Source organism: Plectropomus leopardus, chromosome 9 (assembly GCF_008729295.1).
Source record: "Plectropomus leopardus isolate mb chromosome 9, YSFRI_Pleo_2.0, whole genome shotgun sequence".
Classification (NCBI taxonomy): Eukaryota; Metazoa; Chordata; class Actinopteri; order Perciformes; family Serranidae; genus Plectropomus; species Plectropomus leopardus.
The window spans coordinates 7,947,972-7,974,363 of NC_056471.1; the positions used below are offsets into that span (position 1 = coordinate 7,947,972).

Sequence of the window (26,392 nt, forward strand, 5' to 3'; positions counted from 1 at the left end):
CTGCTCAATAAATAGTCTACTTCAAGGTCTAAGCTTTTGTTTTGATTGATCATATAATTAAAGTGGAAACAAGACAACTTTTCAAGTTTTCCGCCACTCGTGTTTCCACTGCTGTCGCAAATTCAACCAGATCGCTTTCTATTTTCCTCAGAGCCTAGCCACTATTACAGTGCCCACAGTTAATTTGGTTGTTCAGCTGTCCACTCTCCAAAGGATAGTAACTGCAAAGAACTCATAATGATACCATTTCGTAAGTGGGGATAGGTACTGATAGCTATAAGGGAAACAGAATCGCTATCTCAGGGTTTTCCACAAAATCATTTATTTGTGGCAGCCCGCCACAATTAAAACATTTCCTGACATATGATTTTTTATATTTTCGTAGCAGGAATGTTAATTCGGAGTGCTATTGGAATATTTATATATTATATATATATATATATATATATATATATATATATATATATATATATATGTTTGTATATACTGTTCTGTTATGGATTGCACCACACTCTTGGCGCGCAGAGCATACTCAGCTCTAAACTGACTGAGGAAAAAATAGAACTCGTGAAAAGTACCGGCTGTGCTGACAGACCTGCAAAAATGTCTGAATTTGGACAGGGGACACAGAATGATGAAAAAAGGGACACAGTTTCAGCAAATGTGACAGTCGTTTTCATAAAAATGATCAACTACAGCTTTAAAGCAAAAAAATGGTCTACCTCCACCTTAATGCATTCTCATTTTATTTTTTGGTAAAATAATAAAAATGTTGAAATGCATGAAATATGTAGTGTAAATGTATTTGAAATGAAATTCAGTTCTGAAATTCAAAGAGCTACTTCATATCAGAGTGCACAGCATTTTCTTCACCTCATGACCGTGTGTCTGTCTGTTGTTCTTACAGCTCGGAGCACAGGACCGTACTCTCCCTGCTGGCTGCCTTCTGTTTGGTTCTTATCTACCTCCTGGTTCAAAGACGGTGCTCGTGGGTCTCCAAGGTTGCCCTCGCTCTCGGACTTTTGGGTGTCTACAGCTACCGGGCAGCTGTCGGCAATGTCTTGTTTCCCTGGCAACACTCGGGTCGAACTACGTCCAAGTAAGTTTTGTGAACCTTATGATCGTGATTTCATTCACCATAACAGTTGGCAAATGGCTGTACCCTGTTAGCGAGTTGATTTAGAGGGCAGGAGTGCTGCTCTGATGCAGCTGAGTGTGCAGGCTGCAGTGCTGCATGTGTCACTTGGGACGAGCACTCACACCCGTATCTCTTAAGCTGTGATGATGAACTGCTGTACAGTTTTTTTTCTTTACATCTATCTACAGTAAATCTTTCCGACCCATTGTGCCATCGAGTCCTAAAAGAAACTCTGACTGCGTCTTAAATTAATTACACTGAAAGGCGAGCTGTTGATTTAAATTGACAGTCTGTAAAAAATGCAGTAGTATCGACAGTTCTTTTCTCCTCCAAAACAAACTCTCTGGCACAGCCACCAAACCTCCACCCCTCCTGTCCTCTGGAAAAGATGAAAACAAAGTCACATTTTCACAACACAGAGCAGTAAGCTAATTAGAGTACAGATTGAACAGGGATAGTGAAGAGGTAATGTAACAACATGCAGAACATTGGGATAATGCATTTGTAAATTTGCTTTTCATTTGGCTTGAAATTAGTTTTTTTTAGCTTCCATGACTGAAATACAAAACCATGCATTTCTCTCCATTGTTGAGCAGTAAAGAAAAGTCAGTTGTTGGAGGGTTAGTAAGTCTGTGAGTGCGCAGAAACTCCTTTGAGTGTTTTAAGGTGTGCAAAATACGGCACAGGCCAGGGAATCCTAGCACCTGTTGGCACTGAACAGCAACCATTTTGTACTTTTTAAATGATTATTAAAGGTATTTCAGAGACCGTGTATTTAGACTTACATAGCTTTAGGGATGGTAATGGGTTTGTCTGTTGATCCAACTGTGAAACATCTCAAAAATTTTTGGATCAGTTGCCATCTAGTTTTGTGCAGACGGTCATTGTCCCCATAGGATGAGTCCTAATGACTTTGCTGATCCCCTGAGTTTTCCTTTATTGCAACCAGCTCAGGTCAGGGTTTCCACTTATCCAGTGAAATATCTGAACATTCAGTTGAGTGGCACAACATTTTATTGACATTCATAGTCTCTAATATGGATGCACGAACAGCTTTCAAATAAAGTATCAGCATCGGCCCGAAATGAGCATTTGTGCTGATATGACATGCAATAAGATGACACTTAAGAATGCAACTTTAGTTAGTTGAAATAGGTGAAATTCACCCTGGTTTTAGCAATTGCCAGGATTTTTTTAGGGATAGAATAGGCTAATAGAAAACAGTCACACTGATTTAGTCACTGATGCTCACTCACGTCGCATCCATTTAGAACATCGGCCTAAGTCAGGAATCGGGACGCAAACCGGAAGTTTTGGTGTCAGGGTCCTGCACTTTGTTTGCACGCCATCCTCCCAAACCAGTGCCTCGTGAAACCTACATGGTACATGAATGTTGTGATTCATTATCAGAAAGTAATTAATTGCATTACCACGACAACATAACTAAGAAAGCAGTTTGGTAACATACAAACGGAATTTCTGGAATACAGATTTGATTCAAACAGGCTCTTTGACAGAATTAGAGACCAGAAATAATCTCAACCTAGAATTGGAGACATTTGTACTCATATAAGATGCAAAGACATGAAGAAATTTTACAAGTTATTGTACTGCTTAGTGATAAGGAGGGTGCTTTTTTGAGCGTGTTGGGGATAAACCTTTTTATCTCAGTTCTTAAATTGCTCTCGAGTTCCTCCTGCTATCATTGAAAGATAAATCTTAAGAACAGTTTGGATGTCTTAAACCTGCAGCTGCACTGAAACCCTTGTGGTATATACCTGAGGGTAGAAATCTCCCAAACCTTAATCAACCATACGACGTTCATAATCACATTCATTTTACACAGTGTATTATAAAACAGTTCATGTTCACATAACCCTACAGTGCACCCCAGACAATCTGTGCGTCCTTGAACTCAACCGGAATAATGAAAAGTTATGTTTAATTTGTGCCTTAAATATACATCATTACTCTTGAAGATTGATGCTTCTTTACACTGTATACATCTGATCCTGTACAATCTATATGTAATAGCTACTGTTAGCATTGTCCAATACGAGAGGAAATCGACAATCCTGCCGCTCCTTAAGTGTGGTAATTTTTCATTCTGCAGACTGTAGCTTGGCACAGAGTTATCTCCTACTAACCCCCGTCAGAAAATAATGAGTGTGCAGGGCTGCACACAGTTCTCCTGTCTAGTTTTCTTGACCTCCCTTCATCTACCACCAGTACCTGGCCTTCCCTAACCTTTCCTGTTCTCCTTGGCAGTCTCTCCTACTTGCTCACCTAATTAAAAGCTCAACCTCTCACCCTCACCGACACAAAGACACCTGACTAAAGCCATGCAGGGACCACGGCTCATTTTGACGAAGCGTATGATTGACAAGGTTGATGTTGAGCCCGTCCTTTAGCTTTTTCCTCAGACCTCAGCAAGTTGATCATTATGGCGCTCCGCCTCAAGGATGTATTTTAGACTTGGTCCAAGCTGTGGATTGCTTGCCAAAATTTTTTATATAACTGAGACAAACTTTAATCTTGTGACAATGACACACAGTCTGTCTCAGGTCCTGTATTTTGATTATTGAGCAAGGAGAAGCTATATTTCTGTAATTTTTATACATGCACGGAATGTGAAATTCTTAATAACAATTTTGCAGATAGCTGATGCTAGGGTTTTTGTTCGTGTAGTTTATTTTTTTTTATTTTTTGCTTTATTCATCCTTTTGTGCTATAGAAACAAAGAAATATACAATATGAAAATAACTGTGTTTCATTACACTTTCTTTGAATGAGCACAATACAGATTTATGAAAAACAACCTTTGAAATAAAGTTCTTCTCCTTTTTATTTAATAACTTCCTCCAGTGCCGTCTACAGCCTTTGTGTGAAATATCATAATTCCCTCTCTAATATTTGCTTTACTGTGAAAACATCAACAAATTTCTTTCTCAAACAGCTGCATTAATTCAAGTTTTTTTGTTTTTTTGCCAAAAACAAAATTTACCAGATTTCATTTGAACACCTTATGAGAATGTTATAATTTAAGATGTCCAACACTCTTGAACACATCAAAATGTACCTCAAAGGAGAAGTGCCGAAATGAGCCCTAAAATTGGGAAATGAGTATTTTCCGGTTCCCTTATCTTGAAGTCAGTGGGTGTTTTGGATGTGTTTTTTGGTTAGATGCCTGAAATAAGGCTTGTGGTTAAGACGAGCTTAAAAGACTTTCACATTCTGTTCTATGACATAAAATATGTCAATAAATACCCCACCACGTGAACTTTGAAGCTTCCATGTGTCTTCCATACAGTTTCTATCAAGTGGCTAAATGAGAGTACAAAACGTCATCACACCGAACACGACTTTACAGCATCATAGTGGAAGGGATGTAGTTTGACCGTAGTGTAGTTCAATTGTATCCTTTTTTTTTTTTTTTACTTCTGGTGTTTGCATGTAGGCTTAAAGTGGTGTTCATTTGTGAAGATTATCCTGCTGAACAAACATGTAAGTATCATAAACATGTGTTTACACAGAGCTAATTTTTCTGGAAATATCCAAAATCCAATGGAAAAATCCCAAAGGCTTTTTGAGGGAACCAGGGCAATGCTAACTTTCACACAAGCCTTCAGAAAAACATCATACCTGGAGCACTCTATTCAACCTTTGTTAGCAGTAAGTTTAAGCCACTGGCTGCTAAAAGCTAATGTTACGAGCTCTTCTCGGGCTGTTTTCAGCGTGGTTGTGTTTTTCATTATCAGGGACACAGTAAAGTGAGTCCCCTGAGGTGCTGATAGTGAGTTTATTGAGTCATTTTGGCCTGAAGGCATCCTTGCACAGGATCTCTGTTCGTCCCAAACATGTTTGTCCCAAGGACCACTGGATACTTAACTTGAGTCGCGCTTTTTAGCCTGTGCAAAATTGATGACATACAGAAAAATATGGTCCACTCTCATCAGTGAAGCTCATCTTATATGCCAATAGGTCAATGGCAGTCAACAGGGCGAATATCTGCCTATACCATGTTCGATAATTATACCAGAGTAGTACTTTGTTATGGTATAGTATAGCTTCCAACTGCTGAGTTGCTGGAATCAAATAATGGTGAAAATTTCCCATGGGCCTAATTATTTGGTATTTTTGAACAACCATATAGTCGACCTTATGGTTATTGTAGATAGAATATCAGAGCAGTTTCTTTTTCTCTGAAACTATAAAGCCCCAAATGTTTTTTCACTGTGGTTTTTTTTTTCTGCACCATAATGTGAATGTAAAAAGGAATGACTTTGTATAGTGACCCTTTTTAAAGTCTGGTCTTCCAGGGTTACTCTTTCTGTGTGTTTTATCAGAGTAAAGCCGCCTGACAACTCCCCGGCTCCCTCCTCGCCTTCCCTTTGTGCCTTCTGCCTAATTGCGCTGTTGCATCTTTCAAAATGGCTAATGGGGTTGAGAACCGCCAACGCTGCTCACTTTAAACGGTTCAAAGAGTTACTCGGATTGATGTCACTGTGGATACAGTTTGTCTCTCTGTCTGTTTTTCCATTCTCACGCACACACACACACACCCTTCCTTATGGTATCATCAGAAATGAGCCTAAAAATAGACGACCAGTCAACTGACAGGGCAAAGATATACTCTGCATTATTTTTTATTTCACTGGATATTAAAAGATCACTGATTACAACCTGAGCACTAAGAAGCAATATAAAAAAAATCTATAGAGAAAGGAACAATCAAGGTAACAGAAAAAATTAAGTGCTCTAATAGGAAGTAGCTCAACATCAAAGCAGCCGGCTGAGGGCCAAGCCTGTCTAAGCCTCTATACGTCACAGCCAAAGTTTGCTTCAGTCTCCGTCCCCCTCCTTTGCATTTATGGCATATTTTCTACCAAAGGCAAAGCCACAAGAAGCATTTACAATGTTTGTTTTCATCTGCATGTGTATGTGCTTCACACCTGCACAAAACATGACCCATTTTTATCATGTGCTGCTTTAACTAGAAAGGGGCTGTTGTTGTGAAGGTTCCCAATTTAAAAATATTCATGCATACCGATCCCGCTTAAAAATGGAAATATATTCAAACTCGTCTCAAAACACCTGTGAACCCCTGCCACACGCACACACACATACACACACACATACACACACATAGACAGACAGATACTCACACAGAGAATTCAGCTTTATTACCCAAGAGGTAAACCATTTTATAACCCTGTTTCAAAGGCAATTCTGTGTTGCTACAACACATCAGTGGTAGCATTTAACAAATTATTATTCTCCACTGACTTGAAAGCATTGTTCGTTAAAGTGCTTCTGTGTGTACTTTACCTTTCCAAATCATGGTATTATTTCAGAAAAAACAAAAGCGTTTTTTTTCTGATCGAACAAAAAGTTGAAAAAAAAGAAGGAAAAAAGACATCAACACACACTGCCAGCAGAGTAGGTATTGATCTAGCGGTTTGTAGTGTAATTAGATGTTTTGTCCATAGCCATTGTTTTAAAGTCTGCCACTTTGTCCCAGTGGCATTTCAATAGTTTGCAACTTTGACGTGGCCAGATTTATCCGACAGAAAGACCACGGCTCAGACAAAGCATCGCAGGCCCTCCTCATTCTCAGGCGTCTGCTTCAAAGCTCTCCTCTGGCAGTGAATTACTTGTTTTGGCTGATTTACTGTAAGCGTTAGCCCGACGCAGGTGATTGATGAAGGGGATATACCAAACATGTTGACGGGAATTGGACATCGTCTTACCGTTTCTTATTCACTTGCTGGAACACCAGCGCTTGTTTCCAAGGTAACATGAAATCCAGGCAGCTCCTCTGTACCACATCTTGACAAGCTACTGTTTTCTGTCCACTGCTACTACCATTAAGATTACAAAATGCAGCAAATAAGATCAGATTGATTTCACTGGGGTTTTTCCACCAAGTAATGTGGGGGATTCCCTAAGGCTTTAAAGCCCGTGAAAACTTTGTTTCAAATCTAAAGTTGTTTCCTTGATAATATCCAATTGTATATAACCAGTATAACAATATAAGCAAGAAATAGTTATTCAATGTTTGAAAAAGATCTCATGTTATTATATAACAAGAGTTTAAAGGGACGGTTCACTCCAAAAACCGAATGACATATTGTTCCTCTTACCTGTAGTGTTATTTATCAGTCTTGATTGTTTAGGTGTGAGTTGCCAAGTGTTGTAGATATTGACCGTAGAGATGTCTTCCTTCACTCCAGTCTGGAACTACAGTAGATGACACTTAGGTTGTGGTCCTCAAAACACAAAATAATACATTTGAAAAACTCAACAGCAATGCCTTCCATCAGCAATCATGATCCAATTACTCAAGATAATCCACAGGCTTTACTGTGAGCAGCTTCATACACTGTAACACTTCAGTATTACTGTTAAATTATTGCAGTATTCTACAGTAGAATGTGAGGTTTACAGGGTAATATTGTGGTTTCTGTCCGTCTGTTAGGTCTGCCTTTATATAAATGAAAGATACTGCATAATGCCGTAGAATTGTAAAGCAGCCCACTGTTTATGCTAACTGTTGTTTTGGCTCCAAAAAGCATCAAGATTGAAGTGTTTTACTGTATTTTGGGAAAATGCTAAATAACCAATTCTTTTTATTTTAAAGATTATATTTTAGGCTTTTTGCCTTAGCTTAAGTCTGAAGGAGAAAAAAGAGGGGATGACTTGCAGCAAATGGCAGAGGTTGGAATTAAACCCCTGACTGCTGCTGCAAGGACGTAGCCTCTGTACGTTGGGTGCCCGCTCCACCAACTGAGCTACTGGGCGTCCTAGTTACAGTGTAGGAACTATTTTCTTTTTACTGAACTACACCTGCTAACTGTATCACCACTCAGAAGGAAGAATGCATCTACTGCTACCTCACCTTACTCATGCTGAGGAGGACGCCATAAATGTTTACATCTCATGCTGTCACGAGCACGAGCCTCCAGTCAGTGAGTAGCTGCACACTTCCTTCTCCGCGGTGATACAGTTGGTTGGCAAATATCATCTTTTTCCATTATATTTAAAAGAAGACAGACATGTCTACTGTTGATATCGCCAACATTTGGCAACTCACACAAAAACATTCTCAACTAACAAATAACACTACGGGTGAGATGAAATAAATAAAAAAATGTTTAGTGGTGTAAGTGACTCTTTAAGGCGGAGGGAAGGCAGTTCCATTTTGGCATCATTGGGCCAAAATCCAATAATAATCTTTGAGCATTCTGTAATTCGGTTGGTCTGAAAGAAGACTACACTTCTCCACCTCCTCTTGGCTTTCAGGCTTCAAATCATTTCTTTTTTAAGTGTTCTAGAAATGCAGATGCACATGCACGTCCCTTTAGTGATAGCCTTGTTCAATGGTGGAGAGTCTTTTAAAAAAAAGTTGCTTTTTCAGCATTGGTGACATTTGCCTACACTGCAAAGCAACCCCCAAAAAGGACTATGGAATTATCAAAAAGAGAGTCTAATAGATCAACAAAATAAAGCATGTGTCAATATCAGCAAAGCATCTCAGATATGGAGAGAAATGTTCTTCATAGTTAGGCCTAAAAACCAAAGCCAGAGGCTCACAGCTGCAACTTCAAGTTCTTGCTTATGTAGCTCGAAAGGAGGAGAGCAGGCAGCAGCTCCATAGAAAGACCCCTAGTCAGTGGCTACAGCAACCCAAATCCATCCCATGCCATCCCATCAGCTTACTTTCTGTTACTGCCTTAAATATAGGTTAGACCGGGCGCTGCCACTGGCCACAATCTTGCAGCGACACCCTGCATGGGAGGGTTGGTGCTGGCCTAACCAAAGGTCTGTCTCTGAGCTGCTAATTCCTGTCTGATTTGAGGTCTGATAAACAGAGAGAGAAAGCATAGCAAAGAGAGACTTACTTAGAGATTACTGTATACAGCATGTGCATATGCCCGTGGTCGTCTGGTGGGAGGTGCTAAGAAGGGAGAAACTTTAGGGTGTATTTTCAAAATGTAACTTTTCTTGTGTGCTTTTTTCTGCCTGCCCCCTTTAATATTCTAAACACTCAGCTATTCTGCTTCATCAGGAATGTGTGTATGATTTCATCAGATTGGACTGACAACCACAAAACTGTCCTCTGTTCCTCTGATTCAAAACACTGCTAAATGTTGAGTGGTGCATGAAAGTACGAGGCTGTGTTTGCAGCATGTGTACCAATATCTGCTAACAGTCCCACAACACTGTGTATCACATTTTAAAGATGGAACAACTAGAGTTGGGAAAAATGACAGTGATTGATATGTCAGATATCTCAGTTTACTGCTGAATAGAGTAAACAACTTGGTGTCAGCTTTATTGCAGTGGGAGAAATGACTGTAATGGCACTGCAGCAGCATTGTCTATCCTTATAGATGAATCTATCTTTTTACTGGCATTGTATTTCAAGGCAACAGCTTGGGTCCATGTTAACTGTCTGTCAGCCGATGTCATTCATGTACACTGGGACAAAGGGACCCATTTAAAATGTTTATATTTCAAGTTTAAAACAGTCTATATAGACCAAATCACTGTGACATTGCACTGACACATTGCACATCACTTCTGGCTAGACAACTGGCAGTTGTTTTGAATTTTGGAGTTACGTAAAATCAGCAAACTTTGACATTTCTGTGTCATTTTCAGCCGTAGCTGTAATGTTTAATTATGTTTAGTTAAACCCAATGGTCCGACCTATGTGACATCGTTGCTGTGCTTATTTTAGGTAGTTTGTTGCTTTGCTTTTATCTTTGATAAACTACGGGGACAGAAAAAAACAATGTACTGCTATAGACAGGACTGCAGCAAAATGTATTTTAGCCATCCAAAAATTAATATCAGTGTAAATATTTGCTATATTTGAATATTTGCTCTGCTTTACCTTACACAATAACTGATTGCTGCCGCAGTAGATCAGCAACTTAGTTTTCTGATGAGTTAAACGACTCTTTTTGTCAATAGAGTCTTGTGGCTTTGAGATAACGGCTTAAATTCCCGTTTAAAAAGGCTGTCTGACAGCAAGGTAAAGCGGTGAAAATATTCTAAATATAGCATACAGAGCTTGTGCTCAGCATTGTTTGATTTCATGTATGTGACGTGAGGATTTTCTTCCTGGAAGTTTTTGTAAATAGACATTGTGATTCGGTCTGTAAGTGACACTTGTGAAATTCACCGAAATCCTGACGGGTTGTTTAAAGGCACACTTTCAGTCTGTGGGCATATCTCTGTGGATTGAGCATTTTGATACTTTCACAGTTTCTATATAACCCCTTTACCTACTTTATGTTTAAAGAGGAATGAAAATCTGACTTTTTATAAAACTGGGACCTTTAAATATAATTACTATAATATGTATAAAATGAAAGAAATAACAGAGAGAATCGTCGTGTGAGTAATAGTGTTTTGGACGTATTTTTATATTCTCTAGTCATTCTCTATGTGTCTGGCTACATAACTTTGATCCAGTGATCAATTAATACAGTCAGGATATGTTAATATTGTATCTGCTTTAATGGAAGTTTAATGACCTGCCTTCTTGTGTTATTGATTTGATCGTGGCATTCTCTGGAAAGATTTCTATTATGTTCTAGCTCTGTGAATCCACACGTTATCTCGACAAATGATGCCCAAAATAACAAAATGCCCTCTTAGCATTATTCTTTAAGATGAATGTGCTCTGCTGAAAGACACAGCTGAACACTATTATTTTACAACAACTTTGGCCTCTTCCTTGTTATTGTTCTAGAAAAAGCGACCCGCTGTGACCTCAGTGTTTGCATGGCGATCTGAACTACAGCATGCTGGAGGGCAACTGGAGGACTTTTCCAAACTCCTTCACACAAAATGACAATAATATCTCTGAGGAGGGTTGATGGGATTGTTGTTCAATACTAATGACTTAACAATTACACTGTCTGTAGTCTGGAACAAAATCTCCCTCTAGACTGAAGTTTCAAGATGCTGTGCATACTGACACCAAGCACACACTTCAAAGGAGGATGCAGCATCATTAACCCACCATGTGCCATTGTTACACGCTGCTCCTAAACTGGCTTACATCTTTCTACACTTTAAAATTTGACTGAAAGTTGATTTTACTTTTACAAAAATCTAGGAAACCCTGTGCCTTGCCCTTTTTACATTGCCTACTCAACCAGGTAATTACTAACTGGATTTCATATCATTTAAAAATAAAAATAAAAATAAATAATAATAATAATAATAATAATAATAATAATAATAATTGCACCTATTGTCTCCACTTTTGCTATTTCTAATGGTGATTTTCATTTTAAAATTCATAAATCATTTAGTTATTGATTTTACCTTTTATATCTTATCTTTCCAGTATTTTATTGTAAAGCTGTATCCTTCATTATGTTTTTAGATTTTATTGCTCTGTAAAGCACTTTGAATTGAAATAAAGTCGCCCTGCCTAAAATTTAGTTAATGAAGTTGTTGCAACTTAAAAATGACTAGTTTCATTAAATCAGTCTTTCTAAGTTTTCACAACTCCAGTAAACCAAGTATATCTGTATTCTGTATTCTGCAAGTTGCAAAAAGATATATTTTTATTTTCTTAAACTCTCTCTCTTTAAGAAAAGAGGACTCACAGATCTCCTAACTTCATCGTTGGCAAAATCCTCTTTGACATGATCAAGTTAAGTCAGACTAACTTGGTTTACTGAAGTTGCCAACACCTAGAAAGAACAAGATAATTTCACATTTTTAAGTTGCAACAACTTGACAAAATTAAGTAAATGCAGCTTAATTTTAAGTAAACTTCACATAAATTAGGATTTATAATTACATGTACTTTACTTTATTAGGGCAGCTGGTTTCTAAGATTATCTGAGCTAAGATCATCTTGTCAGGTTTTAGAGTGTGGCGGTGTCAGATAGCAGGGACTTTGTTGTTGCAGTACCTGCTGCTTGTCTGTAGAGTTCGATGGAAATAATGACATCATCCCCCCTTGAGCTAAATGACTCATTTAAGTAAGGGCTGGAGAAGTTGAGGAATCTGAAAGGTGCAAAGCTTTGCTGTGTGATATACTATAATCAGAGACACTTAAAGTAACTGCAGCCACTTTGGAGGGGGGCTGCAATTGGGGAAATGACATAAACAGGAAAGAGCCTTTATTGCTCAGACAAGGAGGACGGCTTGTGCTTTCTGCACTGAAAATGTCAAAGCAATTCAGAATTTTTCATGCCTCTGTGTTTGTTGTTTCAGATTGATTTGGATTAGTCTTTCACAGGTAATACAGGTTTCAGAAGGGAAGGCATCTTTTAATGTCCATGTAAATCTCATGTGTTTCCAATCCTGCTTTCTAGTTGTGAGCACAGCCACATTAAGCGCACAGCACAATACTTTTTGTTGCATGTCGGGTGAAAAGCTCAGTTTGTAATTCTCTAGGTTTTTCCACCCAGCACGCTCGTTAACAAGTAAGCCCGGCAGCTCAAATCCATCACTGTCCTCGCATGAAAATCAAATCCAGGCCAGGATTTTCCACTTTTCCTTTGCATAAAATAATGATGAATACAATCCCTGCCACATTGTTAGGGGAATAGTGAATAATAAAGAATAGTGCTGTGTGGAGCGTATTACTCTGCTCCTTCCCCCCTGTTGGAACAGGTTTCCACAAAATACACTGATTAATAATACATGTCCAATACTTGCTCAACTCCTTCAGGGTCAGCTATTATCCTGTAGTACATTTTCAGCTTTGACTGCATCCTGCTGCAAAATAAATGTCGCTTCACTCCGTGTCAGACTTCACTGGAGAAGAAGCATGTTTCTAATGTCATGCTTGCAGACGCAAGACTTTCTTAATGTGTAAATAGCTTTTAAGATGTCACTGATTGGAATTAGTACTTTAAATGGATGTTAGATATGATCTGGGGGCACTGTGTTTGATAGGTTAATGTGTAAAAACATTGCATTCTTACTGACTGGGTTAATTGCTTAATGTTTGCAGAGAATACAATTAAAAGCCTCAGTTTCCTCGGGCTGTAGCTCCTTAAAAATGCAGCACAGCTCCTTAACTTCATTAGCTCCTAATGCTCTTTATTTCCCCTTCATCCATTCTGAAATAGAATAAAGCAACTTATCATCACTGCGGTTCTTTCCACTCTTTTGTTGTCTGTTTTCTGTTTTATAAGGGCTAATTTACTCATTCCTCTTTTTTTGGACAAATATTAATAAATGTAAGTTAATTAAAGAGCAGTTTTGAGGAGAGAGAAAAAAATCTTTTCATTAAAGTTTCTGTGGATAAGAGAGCATACACTGAATGCCTGAAATGGAAATTAGACTAAATGTAATTGCCTTCGTAATCGAAAGCACTTTTGCTTTAAAGCTTCAATTTGGGAGTTTTTAAGCATATAAATTATTGATAGTTGAAAAATGATTTTTGTAGAGTAAGCCTTTTAGAATGAGGAGGGCCTTACGGAAACTTTTTTTTTTTTTTTAACCTTGTAGCTTCAGACTTAAGACCCAGACTCACAGGGCATACATTATGGGCCTTACCCATCTTAAAATCTGCATTAAATCTTGCTGACATGAATTCAAAGCTTACATAGCTTACATTCGTCTAACTATTAAGGATGAAACGTTCTGTGTTGAAAATCTCCTTCCACTCAAAAATGTGTCATGTTCCCTAAAATGTCTGACCTTGACTTTACTGACTCGTATCTGTGTAAAGATTGTCACTAAAGATGTGTTTTCCTCTACTGAAGGGGTTGATGTGCGCTGGTCAAGCTACATTAGATACATTACTAATATGAAAGCAAATTGCTGTCTAATACAGGAAACAAGCATCGACAGGAGAACAGACTTCAACACATTAGCAAAAGAAACCTGAAACCTCGATCACAGAGTGAACTTGTCAGTGCAGAGAGCAGACTTAGCATTAGCACAGTGAATGTAATGTAAACTGGATCCTAAAATGTTTTTATACCAGGATGGTTTCCATTACAGGTTTGTGAAAAAATTAAGTGAAATTTTTTGGAAATGTCGACAATTGCGCGATGGATGTCCAAAACATTAGCAAGTTTATTTCTACTGCAGCCACTGCACTAGCCGTCATTATTTCCAATCAAAGCCGATGTAGGCGTGTTATGCAAGCGATAATGGAAAGGCAAGCCTCCTTCTATGTGGGAGCGACCACATTTGAGGGATTTCTGGGAGTTGATAGTCCACGATTTCACAGAGGAAAATTGTGAATTCAGAACTTCTGGATGGTTGGATTGCAAGTGTCTATCGCCGGCTGAGGTGAAATCCGTGTTGAATTTGGGCAGTGTCTGATGTTGTAGACACAGAAACCTAGCTTACTAGCTAATGTTAACAAGTTTGCTGATAAATACAGTGAAATATGATGATATTGGTAAATCTTCCATTTCCTTACTTTCCATGCCTGTCTGCTGACCCACTTACAGCCAGGCAAGATGGCTCATGTGAGATTGTTTTCACAATCAATATCATATAAAATCAGCTGGTTGGTGTGTCTCTGCAAACACTTCTTTGCTGTTGGTTGAAGCTGCAACTTTGCCAGTCAAAGTTCACCAAAGCTAAACTCAAAACGATGTGAGGATACAAGATTGCTTTGCCACAGGAAGCAAATGTTTTATTTGCCCTTCTGCTCGTATTGAATGGAAGTAAACAAATATTCACCAGTGTTAACTTTCCTCATATGTAACTATACCGTTATGTGGGAAAACCATATCAAATAAAATGTCAATATTATTATAAGTTGTTTTTTTTAATCATTTGTCAGGAGAGGGACTTTAAAGTTGTTATGGTAATTGTTTGGAGACAAAGATGTCAAGTTCACTTGAGGCGATTTTGGATCCAACCATTTCAAGCTGAATGAGCAGGCACAGTTGTCTGACAACAGAAAGACAAACTGTATAAATGACAAAAACGAAGTGGGCACTACAAGTAGGAAGCCAGCTGGCAAAAAATACTCTTAGAGTGAGTCATGCTTCTGATTACAGTCTAATGTCTGATTTGGGTCATTATTTCTGAATAATTTTACTTAGAATTAAAAAAGGCAAACATGCATCAGTTTGTAAACTGTGATGATTTGACAACTCAAACATAGTAAGTAAGTAGTAAACAATAACTCTAATTTGCTTATCTGCAGTGTAAGCAGAAGTTACAGGTACAAAACCTATATTAAAAGTGTGGCAGTTCACTTTAGCTTTAGTCGACTCACGCAGGTGTTTCCACTCATGTTGACTAATTCTCTCTGCTAAGCGTGAGCACGGAGAGGTCGTGCATGCATGTGTGTATCTATCTGAAAAACCTTTCACCATGTAATGGTGAAAGGTGTTTCTCAAAAATCATGAAACACTGCAACCTTACAGGGTCCTCAAGCTCACAGTCATAAAATAGTATATGAGATTAGCTTTTTACTAGCAGCCAATTACTGCAAGAGTTCTTCAATTAAATGTGAGATGTGATTGGCCCACTACTGCAGCAGCTACAATTCATACAGTCTGAGGTGTAGCGAAGTCAAGCATGTGTGTTTACATATTTGTTATTGTGTATCAGTGAGCCAATATGTCACCAAAGCTTTCAAAAGTATGGCAATACCACTAGCCTGTTGCATCCAGTAGCATTTTTCTAAGTGCTTCCATTTACGTGATGAGAATGTGATAAACGAGGAAAAAGAGGTATAAGATGAAGTACAGTATCACATAAGGCTTTACACAGAATTATGCCGGTCAAATTAGATTTGGCTGTTCAATATGAATATTTGAAAATCCTAAGTTTATTCACCATAAAAAGGTTGAAAGTTTGAACAGGGTTCAGCAGGACGTTCAGTGTGACCGCAACATTCGCATAATATGGTAAACACGAACTGCGCCAGCAGCAGATCTGAAATGTCAACATTTTTTGCAGACCACTTCTAAGTAAAAGGTAGAAGTTATATCAAAGCATTACAGTGCAGTGCAAGGTCTCTCCCCCTCCAGGCTGCTGTGTTGTTTCTAAAGCTATCTTTACCAAAGAGTCGCATGGACATGAAGACCAGTCACTATGCAGCAAAATCTGGGGACGTTTTGGTCCCCAGGTTTTGTCGCAGTGAACTGCGCTACACACTAACTAGCAAAAAAAAAAACTACTGCTAGACTTGAAGCAATCTTACTCAAGTGAAAGGTCTCCACTGATGATTAAAATCACCACCTTTCAGAGGGCAGCCCTAGTATCAGTATTACTTTAAGGTACTGGTATTATAATTGTAATTTCCTAAACTTTACCATCCCTGTTAGTCTATGAAATATCCAGAACATGTTCTATCCATCCCATTTACTGACGCATAGTCCAGTGTGACGTACTGTACATTACTTACGACAATTATATAAAAAACAAACACAGGGTGTCATCTGTTAGTGAGTTTAGACTTTTCACATAAATTAATGTCAAAAGAAACGTTTTTAATATTCCAAGTCTGTTATATAATCCCTCTGTGACCTTCAACAGTATCTTGGAGTTTTGCTTGTTTCATTGCAACTGTTGTTATTCTCACTAGTTACAACTTATGAGACTTCATTCAAAAAAGAGAGATTTGATATCAGTAGCAGCTGAAGAAAATCATATGACCCTAAAATGCACTGAGAATGTGTTGATACCACGTTTCTCAAATGAGAGCGATGTAGAGTACAACAGACAGAATGATGGGTGTGAGAAAGTCTGTTTTCCTCGGGCGATTCATTCTGTCTTCCAGGCTCATACCTTTAATTATTAATGTTACATTGACACACTGCATACTGAATGAAAGAAGGGTTATGAGTTACAGAAATATAAGGAAACCCGTCTAACAAGACACAGGTTATGAAATTAATTAAAGCAGTGAACTCTGAAAAGCTATTATAACCGAGGTCTGACAGAAATACGCAGGAACTACTGATACAGTCTGTCTGACTGCAGATTATAGGATTGTTGATATGCATATGAGAAAATGCTTATAGTCCCAAACTTTTGCTATAAATTAAGATTAATAAATGAAACATGTGATGATGGGTAACTCTGCCTAAAATGAGCTACTGCTTTGAGCTTTTGCACTCAATTTTTATCATATCTGCTGTAACTGTTGCCGCCGTATTTGCTTGTTTATTATAAGACACCCCATTTATCAAAGTTTCTCTCTCAGTATCACAGAGGTAATATGTGCAGACTTTCTGTCTTCTTTTCAAAGCTTGTGTTGGGGCTTCATGCTCTGTTGCATTTGATTTATTAAGACTGTTGTTTTGGTTCTGTTAATTAGTTTGATTTTATTTTCATCCATTGTTTTACATCTTTTGTTGTCAAGAAGTATTTTTCTTTTATCATTCAGTACATAGAGTCTAAAGTTAATTTATTTTTCTCACGTTCCCATACAGAAAATCTGCTGATATTTAATTGCTAAATGCATGAACAGGTACAGAAAAGCTGCCAGAATCCCAGAGTCACTTACTTCAGTTCACTTGAATATTGAACGAGGAGTTTTGTGGAGAAAAATCAATACTGCCTTACTGCGATTGCAAAAATGACACAGTGTAATCTCTCTCTTTTAGGGGAACGGTGGAGGCGCGCTTTGTTTACGTCTTCATCTTGGGCATCCTCTTCACGGGCACCAAAGACCTGTTGCGATCCCAAATTCTCACAGCAGATGCCAAGTTGAAGAGCAGGGGATTATGGGAGATTTACAGCGGCTTGGTCTTGTTGGTTTCCCTGTTGTTTCGTGCTCACAACCTGCCGGTCCTCTGCTGCTGCCTGTTAATCCAGACTCTCATGGCTCAGTTTATCTGGAAGAAACTCCATTATGACGCAGCCCAAACCACCATCATGCATTACTGGTTCGGACAGGCCTTCTTTTACTTTCAGGTAAGCAACCATATCGATATCAGTGATGCAAATATTTAGCCACAACTTTGTCTGTTAAAGGTCCACTGTGGAGGATTTAGGGGCATCTATTGGCAAAATGGTACATAATGTTCATGATTATGTTTTAATTAGTGTATAATCACCTGAAACGAATAATTGTTATGTTTTCATTTCCTGAGTTGTCTATGTCTACGTACTGTATAAAGTGGTTCCTCTTTCACACAGGCCCCCATTAGGTGCGCTGGCCTTTGAAATTAACTTTTGTAAATGTCAAACTCTGACATTAGTCACGTGATGTCATTTGACCCAAAAATACTTTTTCCATAGACTTACAAGGGTGAAAAACACGTCTGTTACTTAGATGATACAATTTTTTGAGCATCACAATCCTTAAAACAACTTGTTTCACTATCAGAATTTGATTGGTATCAGAATTTAATTACACTTAATTTCTGATTATATTCAAGAGTCTAAAAGAGCAGCAATACTGAATCATTTTATTCCCATTCAAGTTAGCAGAGCACTCAACCAGAAGTAGCCGGCTCGGCTGGCGGAAGTTTGGAGTGCGCCTGCTCCACGGGCCACACAGGTGGAAGCAGTGCCCATCAGCTGAGTGATTTCATACACAGCAGTTAAACTTTATCGAATTCATGCGACACTTTTGTGGGAATAAACAGGGCCCCGCCTCCAATGCTGTATCCAGTTCTCTTTACACATCCATGCTTCAACGGAGTATGCCATGTTGCTTCTACAGCAGCCCAGAGTGGACAAACTAAACACTGGCTAAAATGAAGACTCTGTGTGTATTTGAATTTATAGCCCGTCAATTTATCGCTCTTTATTTTGGAAACTTTGTTGTTTGAGTGGTCAAACACCAAAACCACAGAGCAACTTTTTCTCTGTGCATAAACGAATGTAGTCACTGTGACGTCACCATTTATTTTGGTCATCGCCATGTTGGTGTTTTTGGAGCCAGAAGTGACCATATTTGGTTAAGAGGGAGGGACTGCGCATTGTCACACTTCTATCCCTACTGACAGCTGGCCATGTCTGCAGTTTAAATCACAAAGTAGCCACACCCTGAAGTATGCTGTGATTTAATGCCCGTTTTACTCTAAATTGAACCATCATTTGCAAGATAAACATCATGCTGCATTGAAGAAGACTTGAAACTACTGATTGAGAGCATAAACTTATTAGGAAAATCTTAACTGAACTAATAAATCAAGTGAGAAGTGGGGTCGATGTATCAAAGACTCTAATACAGTCAGATTTATTTTTGCAAACAGTGGATTTGCGCCCTGCTGGCCATTAGAATAAATGCAGGCACTTCCCCACTGGCCTCACTTTTCACACCTGGAGGCTATGTCCAAGTGTTTTATACAGTCTATGATTTCCCCACAATGTTATTACCACCTGTTTTATCCTCAGAGTAATAATAGTATATGAGACAGTGGGGAGACAAACTTGTTTGAACCTCCCTGTCGACCTCTCCAAATTAACTTTGATTGTAGTCCAGGCCAGTAAAATTCACCCTGCATTACAGCTAAAAATCAGTCTTGCAGTTAAAAAACAATTATTAAACCATTAAGAGTTTACAAATTACAACCATTTCACAAACGGCAATACGTATTGCTGCTGACGCCAAAAGAAAAGAGGTGTGAAGATGCGAATCAGAGCCAAAATCACTTCCTACCATATCTACAAAAGCGACTTCAGGGAGCAGCAAATCAGTAAGCAAGTTTTCCTTGTCTGATTGTAGGAGACATCTAATTTAACGCCCTGACACAGAGTGTAGCAACATTTAGGAAAGCTATCACCACTGATAAAGTGTTGGATACTGTAATAGGTGCAGTTCTTCTGGGCAGAGGGTGTGTTTGAGTGTAAATTATATTACTTTCATCCGGCACTGGCATGAAGACCAATTGGACCAGTTGTTTCCTGTGGATGTGTTAAGGTGTTAGCGGTGTGTGAGCTGTGAATGCTCCTCCAAGGCTGATATGATACCCGCCCTTTGATTTAACCTCCACCCAGGACAGATATTTGGTTAGCAGATGTGTGTTGTTGTCAACACTGAGCTTCCACATCGCTAACAATTTAATAAGCGTCATCACCCTGGGGTCATTAATACTGTGATGGGCTCGGGAATAGACTGCCAACAGACAATTTTCAGCCCAGGCGCCCAGGCATGTAATTACAGACCTTTGAGTAATAACGTTCTCAACAAAGCTGTAACCATAATGGATCTGTAAAGCGGCAACACATGTGATTTAAATTTGCTGCTCTGAAACAAAAACTGGTGTCACGCACAACAATCAAAATTATGCTGAATTAAAATCTAATCAGCGAGTACAGTAGCAGCTGATTAGTGAGCTCTGGACGACAAATTGATTAGAGCTGTAAGACATTAAAGGTGCATTATGTAAGTTCCAGACAGCCACTCAAACTGAATAGGGGGCAGTGTTTCTCCCTTTAAATGTCGGTCTACTGCTGTATCCATACAACTGCAATTTACAGTCATCAGTCACAAATAAAGGCAACTCATAACTGACAGCAGAGTAAGAATACAGTCGGCCAAGATAAGGCTGCTATCTTATGATCTTTAGGTGTGGCATTTGTGAATAGTTTACTTTTTAGCTGACTGAGCTCAGTTTTAGCAACGCCACAGAAACAAGAAAACTGTCACATCCCGCCATTTGAAAATTTTATCATGAGATGGAAGCCCACAGATTGTCATTAGTTACACTAAAGATATGTTTCAGTAAATAGCCAACCTCAGATGTTACTTACCCGTCTAAAAGAAACATGGCGAGTTCAGCATCAAACCGCATCTTTTACTCTACAAGAGCTTTCTCCAGCGTTGGAGAGCCACACCAATGTTTACTCTAGTTTTGCTTCATCTCACATCACTTCTTTTCTTTGCCGCGAGATGTTGCCTCTTTCCGGGAGCTGCTTGTGATGGCAAAAACGGCCATTTTTCTGAAGCCTCTGCCATCAGTGTTTCTTACACACTAACTAATCAACTGAGAACTTTGTTAACTTTGTTGATTTTTAAGGGTAAGATGTGTCCTTGCTTGCAAATGCACTGTTATATGTAGCTACATGCTAATGTCAGGCGAAACATGTCATCTTGGAGGCTGATGTTGGAACACGGCACTCACGCAGCATGTATGAGGAAAATAAAGTGTCTTTTGAATATTAAATTATATAAACATATTCTAGTAGAAACCTAATTGCAGGTATATACATGAAAATTAGAGTAATAGGTCCCCTTTTATGTAAAGTCTAGACACAGTTGCTTTTGCTGTTGTGTTTTCAGAGGCTTAATTATAAATATTGCCAGAAAGCTGTTGTTTTCCAAGTGTCCTTGTTGTCTGGCAGCCAAACACACAAAACGCAAGAGGATTATGGGAGATATTCCAGGTAACCTCAGATGCAGACATTGCTAGTGTCACAAAAAAGTTAAATCGTGTCACATGATGAATTAACATCATGTCTCACGGCAGAAGTTTTGGCCGTCTGCGTTTAGCTGCCTTGATCATTTGAGATGATGGATGACTCAGACTTTGCAGTGGATTTTTTGTGGATTTATCACCGTTCCAAAACCAGATGGTCAGTAAAGCAGAAAGAAGGTGTGTATTCTTCACAAATGTGCCAGTTTGTGTTGCCACATGAGTAGGGACAAGTCATCTCGTGGGTATAAATTTAGATACAATTTAGCATAGAAATCTGAATCATCACAAGCATACCAAGTTCAGTACTTTTAGCACATTTTGTACACAGGGGCAATTCATGCTTTACATGAATAAAAGCCAAAGTAGTGCCCATATATAGTTGTAATTAAAAGAAGTGCAAAGTACATAAAATAGTAATTAAAAACAGGGTAATATGAATAAAAGACCACTAATGTGAAAAGAAATACTAAATACATGAAAAAGAATAAAGGCGTAGTGGATAAATCTTGATGTCTGCTGGGGTCAACTTCCATAATTAAAGTATATTACGAATAGCATTCAAGTTTTAGAGCTCAATCATAGACACAATCATAGATAATTTCAAACTGGATTTAAAAATAGCTATATTCAAGGTACATCAAGGATCTGCTGGCAGTTTGTTTGAGTCACATGCAGCATAACAGCAAAGGCTGCATCATTACGTACCACTCTGCAATGTGCCATCTGACCAGATGAGTTCTAAAAGTACACAAACCAATAAGTTATTTTGCCATTGTTATTGTTTCATGTGCATCATCACACAAAGCAACAATAGGCTTGTATGAGTTAAAGAGATGGTGTTATTGTTTCCTAAACGCTCTGTTTTACATGTCCACACAGATAAAAAGTAAGCAGAGTTTTGAACAATCTGCACCTTAGAAGGCATTTTGAAAAATTAGTGAACTAAAACTCTATTTGTGTGTGGACGAGAGGACAAAATGACAAGGAAAATATCTGTTTACAAAAACATCTTTTTACCGTATGTGTAGACACGGCATAAGAGTCATGCATGGTTCATATTTTTTAAGCATATCAGAGATATATTCCTGGCCTAAACCATTCAGGGATTTATGCAGTAGTAGCAGCACTTTAAAATCTATTTGTCTAGAAGCCAGTGTAAAGATCTCTGTACTGGAGTAATTTGCTCTGTTCTCTTGGTCCTAGATATATCTCTAGCAGCTGCATACTGGAAGAGCTGTGGCTGTTTAATGGTCCCTGTGGGAGCAGTAGTTAAGAGACAATCACAGTAGTCCACTCCACTGGAAATAAAGGCATGGATGAGCCTGTTTTGGTCATTTTGGGACACTAAACCCTTGATTTTGGCTATATGTTTAAGAAGATAAAACACTTTTTTCCTAATTGCTTTGATATGGCTGCTGAAAGTGAAATCTGTGTCTATTCAGCCTCATCAGACTTGGTCTTTGGTTTTTAGATCCCTGAGAGTTGGGTAATTTTTAAAACTGATTATCTTCTCCTCATTGTCAGAGATACTAATCTCTATTTTGTCCTTATTCACTTGGGGGAAAAATGGGCTCATCCAATCATCTATCTGCTATAAACAATGACATAGTTAGTCTATTGAGCTAAAGTCATCTGGTGAGACAGCCAGATATATCTGAGCATCATCTGCGTAACTGCAGCAGTCATTGTTGTTGTTGTTCTTTCAAAGTCAGAACTGCCCATGGTGCCAAATTTACTCCAACCTTCCATACAAGATCTGAAAAAAACAAGATTTCCCCCAGGAAGTCCTGCTCAATTTTTCACACTGTCCAGCAGTTTTCTGTTCAGAAATTCAAAAATTTCACCAGTGTATATGGTATATGAAAATATAAGTGTGCAGTGCTAAAACCCCTATCCCCTGACAGCGAGTGTGCGACTTACATTCAGCTTTTCAGACTAATAAATACACAATAGAAACACAAAAATGTTAAGAAAGGCAATATTCTCATACCTATTTTCCATATTAAACAGAAATACAACTGCTAAATACAACTTTTGAATTCACCTTTCTCTCAGTAACGGCAGTTTTCCGTTGATTTTATGATGAGTCAACAAGGCTTAATGGCCTTATTGACTCATCATAAAACACACTTCATTCAAATTCAATGGAAACAAAATTCACCAAAACCAAAAACTCTTGCTAGTAATCGAGTTAGCAAGTACACTGTTACAGCAATCATAAACTCTGATTTGGTTGAAATAAATCCTTAATCCACCAAGTTAGATGTAAAATCATGCCATTATTCCCCACGGTCTCTCTCAGCCGTTGCTGGCCGGCGGCTGTTTACATTCCTGTAAGTTATCCCTGTAACCACTAGGAATCTCGTTGTCTGTCAGCTCAGCTGCCTGTTCCACCAGTAGAGACTGAGCTCTGGTGGTGCGTGCTGTGCACTTCATATAATGAGTTGAGTAGTGAATAGTATTACCATTATACCGTGAAACCTCCCAAGCTCAGTGAAAAAACCCAAACTTTTTCAGCTAGACTCTCAAATAAGAAACGTGACTCATTCCCAGGACCTAAACTTCCAACGGCAGTGTAACAAGTCAGCATATCAATGATTTAGGGTGCTTAACTGTTTTCTCTAGAATTTTTTGGTTAATAGTATTACATTTTGTCATAGCATTCAGATTGCTTCTAGGTGGTTGTAGAGATGGTATATTTCCATTGTTTGACTGTGTGCCATTGATGGTCAGTCTTCTAGTTTGGATTTTTTTTCACTGAAAAGGCAAGGAAATTCATTACATTTCTCTGTGGAAAAGAGTGTTCTGTTTGGGGGGGGTTTGTTAGCTTGTCCACTTTGGCAAATAGAGTGTAGGTGTTATTGATGTTCCTGACTGTTAATCATTTTAGAGAAATGTCGCTGTCTCGTCCTGCATAACTCATAGCTGAAAATACAGAGGCTTTGTTTTTATGGGTCACAGTGGATTTGAAGTTTAGCTTTTTCTCCACTCACGTTCATCTTTACCATCATAGTATTTCTCCATGGTGCCTTCTGTTTGGTCAAAGTTTTCTTGAGTTTTACCAGTGCAACAGTATCTATCAAGACTATTGAGATTTTCAATTTAAAGTTATCCATCGCCTGTTTCTGCACCATTGTGTGGTGACATAGTTATTTTCTCCATAAACTAGGCACTAGTAGTCTTGCTTACATGCCTTCTCCAAAGAGAAACAGAGCTTATTTGAACAACAATTTGATACTTGATATAAGGTGACCTTGGGTGTTTTGAAAGGCATATATCAAATAAAATGTATTATTATTAAAGGCGTGATCAGTAAGTCCAAAAATACATAAATAATTCAAAAGAGCCATGTCCCTAAGCAAAACAAAAGAAGTGCTGAGACCTTAGACAATTTTAAGAGACCCACCAAATACAAAGTGTGGCCTTGTGTGTGCACGTAGGCTGTTCAACATGATATAAAAGTACAAAAGTGTCAAGTGGTGCTACTGTCCGTGTCATTATCGTTGAGTTTAGTAACTTACTTGAACTTGGAGTAAACATTCAAGTTACAGCAGATATTCCTGTTTGGTGCTCATAACACTATTCAGGTTGTCATACATCGCTTTTAAGTTATCCTCATCAAACAGTCTGCAGACAGAGGCGGGATCAGATCATTGCTTTGCACGTTACAAGTCTTTGCAACCAACTCCTAAGTGAAGTCCCAAATCAAGACTGACAAATCCCAAGCCAAGTCCCAAGTCCTAAACTTTGAGTTTCGAGTCCTAAGTGAGTCATAATGTGCTCTTTACAAAATGCTCTTCTAACAACAGGAGTGAGTAATAATAAATTGAATTTACAAAAATAAGAGTGCTTTAAAAAAAGTGTTTTTATTTCTTAAAAATTGATTGTTAAAAGTTATTTAGCTATTAAGGTAAGGTTAGCCAAGCATTAGCTTACTAATTGCATTAGCCTAATGTTAATCTCAATTTACCTTTATTTGTGCCACATCAACTGTGAAATGAATTTGATCTGTGTCTGTTCTTTTTGACCCACACTCTCTGCATACTGCAATTCTTTGTTGACCACCAAGTATTCTTTGTGCAAACCAAATTATCTTTGGTATCATTTATGCCAATCGCCATTTAGTAACTTAAGGTTACTTTCTTTGATTCTTTCCTGCAGCTTGATTGGATGCTGTCGGATTGGAGAATTTAGTGTTGACTTACTAGGAATTGACAGAATTAAAGTTAGTTGATTCAGGAAATAAATTGATTTGTGGCACCGTTTTCACATAAGAAACTTTTTGGGTGTGGAGGAAGGTATCAAGTATTTACAAAAGGCTGAAAGTCCAAGTGAAGTCACGAGTCATTGATGTTAAAGTCCAAGTCGAGTTGAAAGTCTTTTTTGGCAGATTGAGTGTAAGGCCAACAGATTTGTGACTCAAGTCCACACCTGTGTTTGCAGACATCAGTCTTTCCACAAAATATAATATTCACTCTTTTCTTTGAATGCCATACATAAACTGTAGCAATGAGCACTATCAGACCTCCCCCACTCCATGCAAGTTATGACAATCAATTTTGTCTTAATTTCATTCATAAAACATTTCCTGCACTTCTGTTTTTTCACACGGGATCTATTTGTTGAGGCTGCTGAATGACACGCCTCACATTTGGAAAAATCACAGCAGGAATTCAGCCAGAAAGCAAGTAGAAAATATCCAAATGCCGCCTTCAACCTGCTGACTGAAAACACTGTATGGAGCCAGCTGTTAATCTTCTCTCTCTCTGTGATCAGAAATGTGTGCACAGAAGGGTAACAAACCATCACTTAATGCTTTACTGTTTATGGATCATCATTGACAGACAGAGGAGATGTCTGCTAATTCCTGCACATTTCTCTCTTTCTTGTGTGTGTATAGGGTGAAACATTCATGCGACAA

The 26,392-nt window shown here is 38.4% G+C and overlaps 1 protein-coding gene across 2 annotated transcripts in view; it reads left to right on the forward strand.

Annotated features, from left to right (window-relative positions):
* The window catches only part of pigg (phosphatidylinositol glycan anchor biosynthesis class G), a 94,538-nt gene that overhangs the window by 60,149 nt on the left and 7,997 nt on the right, over window positions 1-26,392 (forward strand). For both annotated transcript variants that reach the window (XM_042493498.1, XM_042493499.1), the window contains exons 10-11: window positions 908-1,099; window positions 17,707-18,016. In XM_042493498.1, coding sequence (XP_042349432.1) covers window positions 908-1,099; window positions 17,707-18,016 — 502 coding nt within the window. The remainder of the gene's footprint in view (window positions 1-907; window positions 1,100-17,706; window positions 18,017-26,392) is intronic.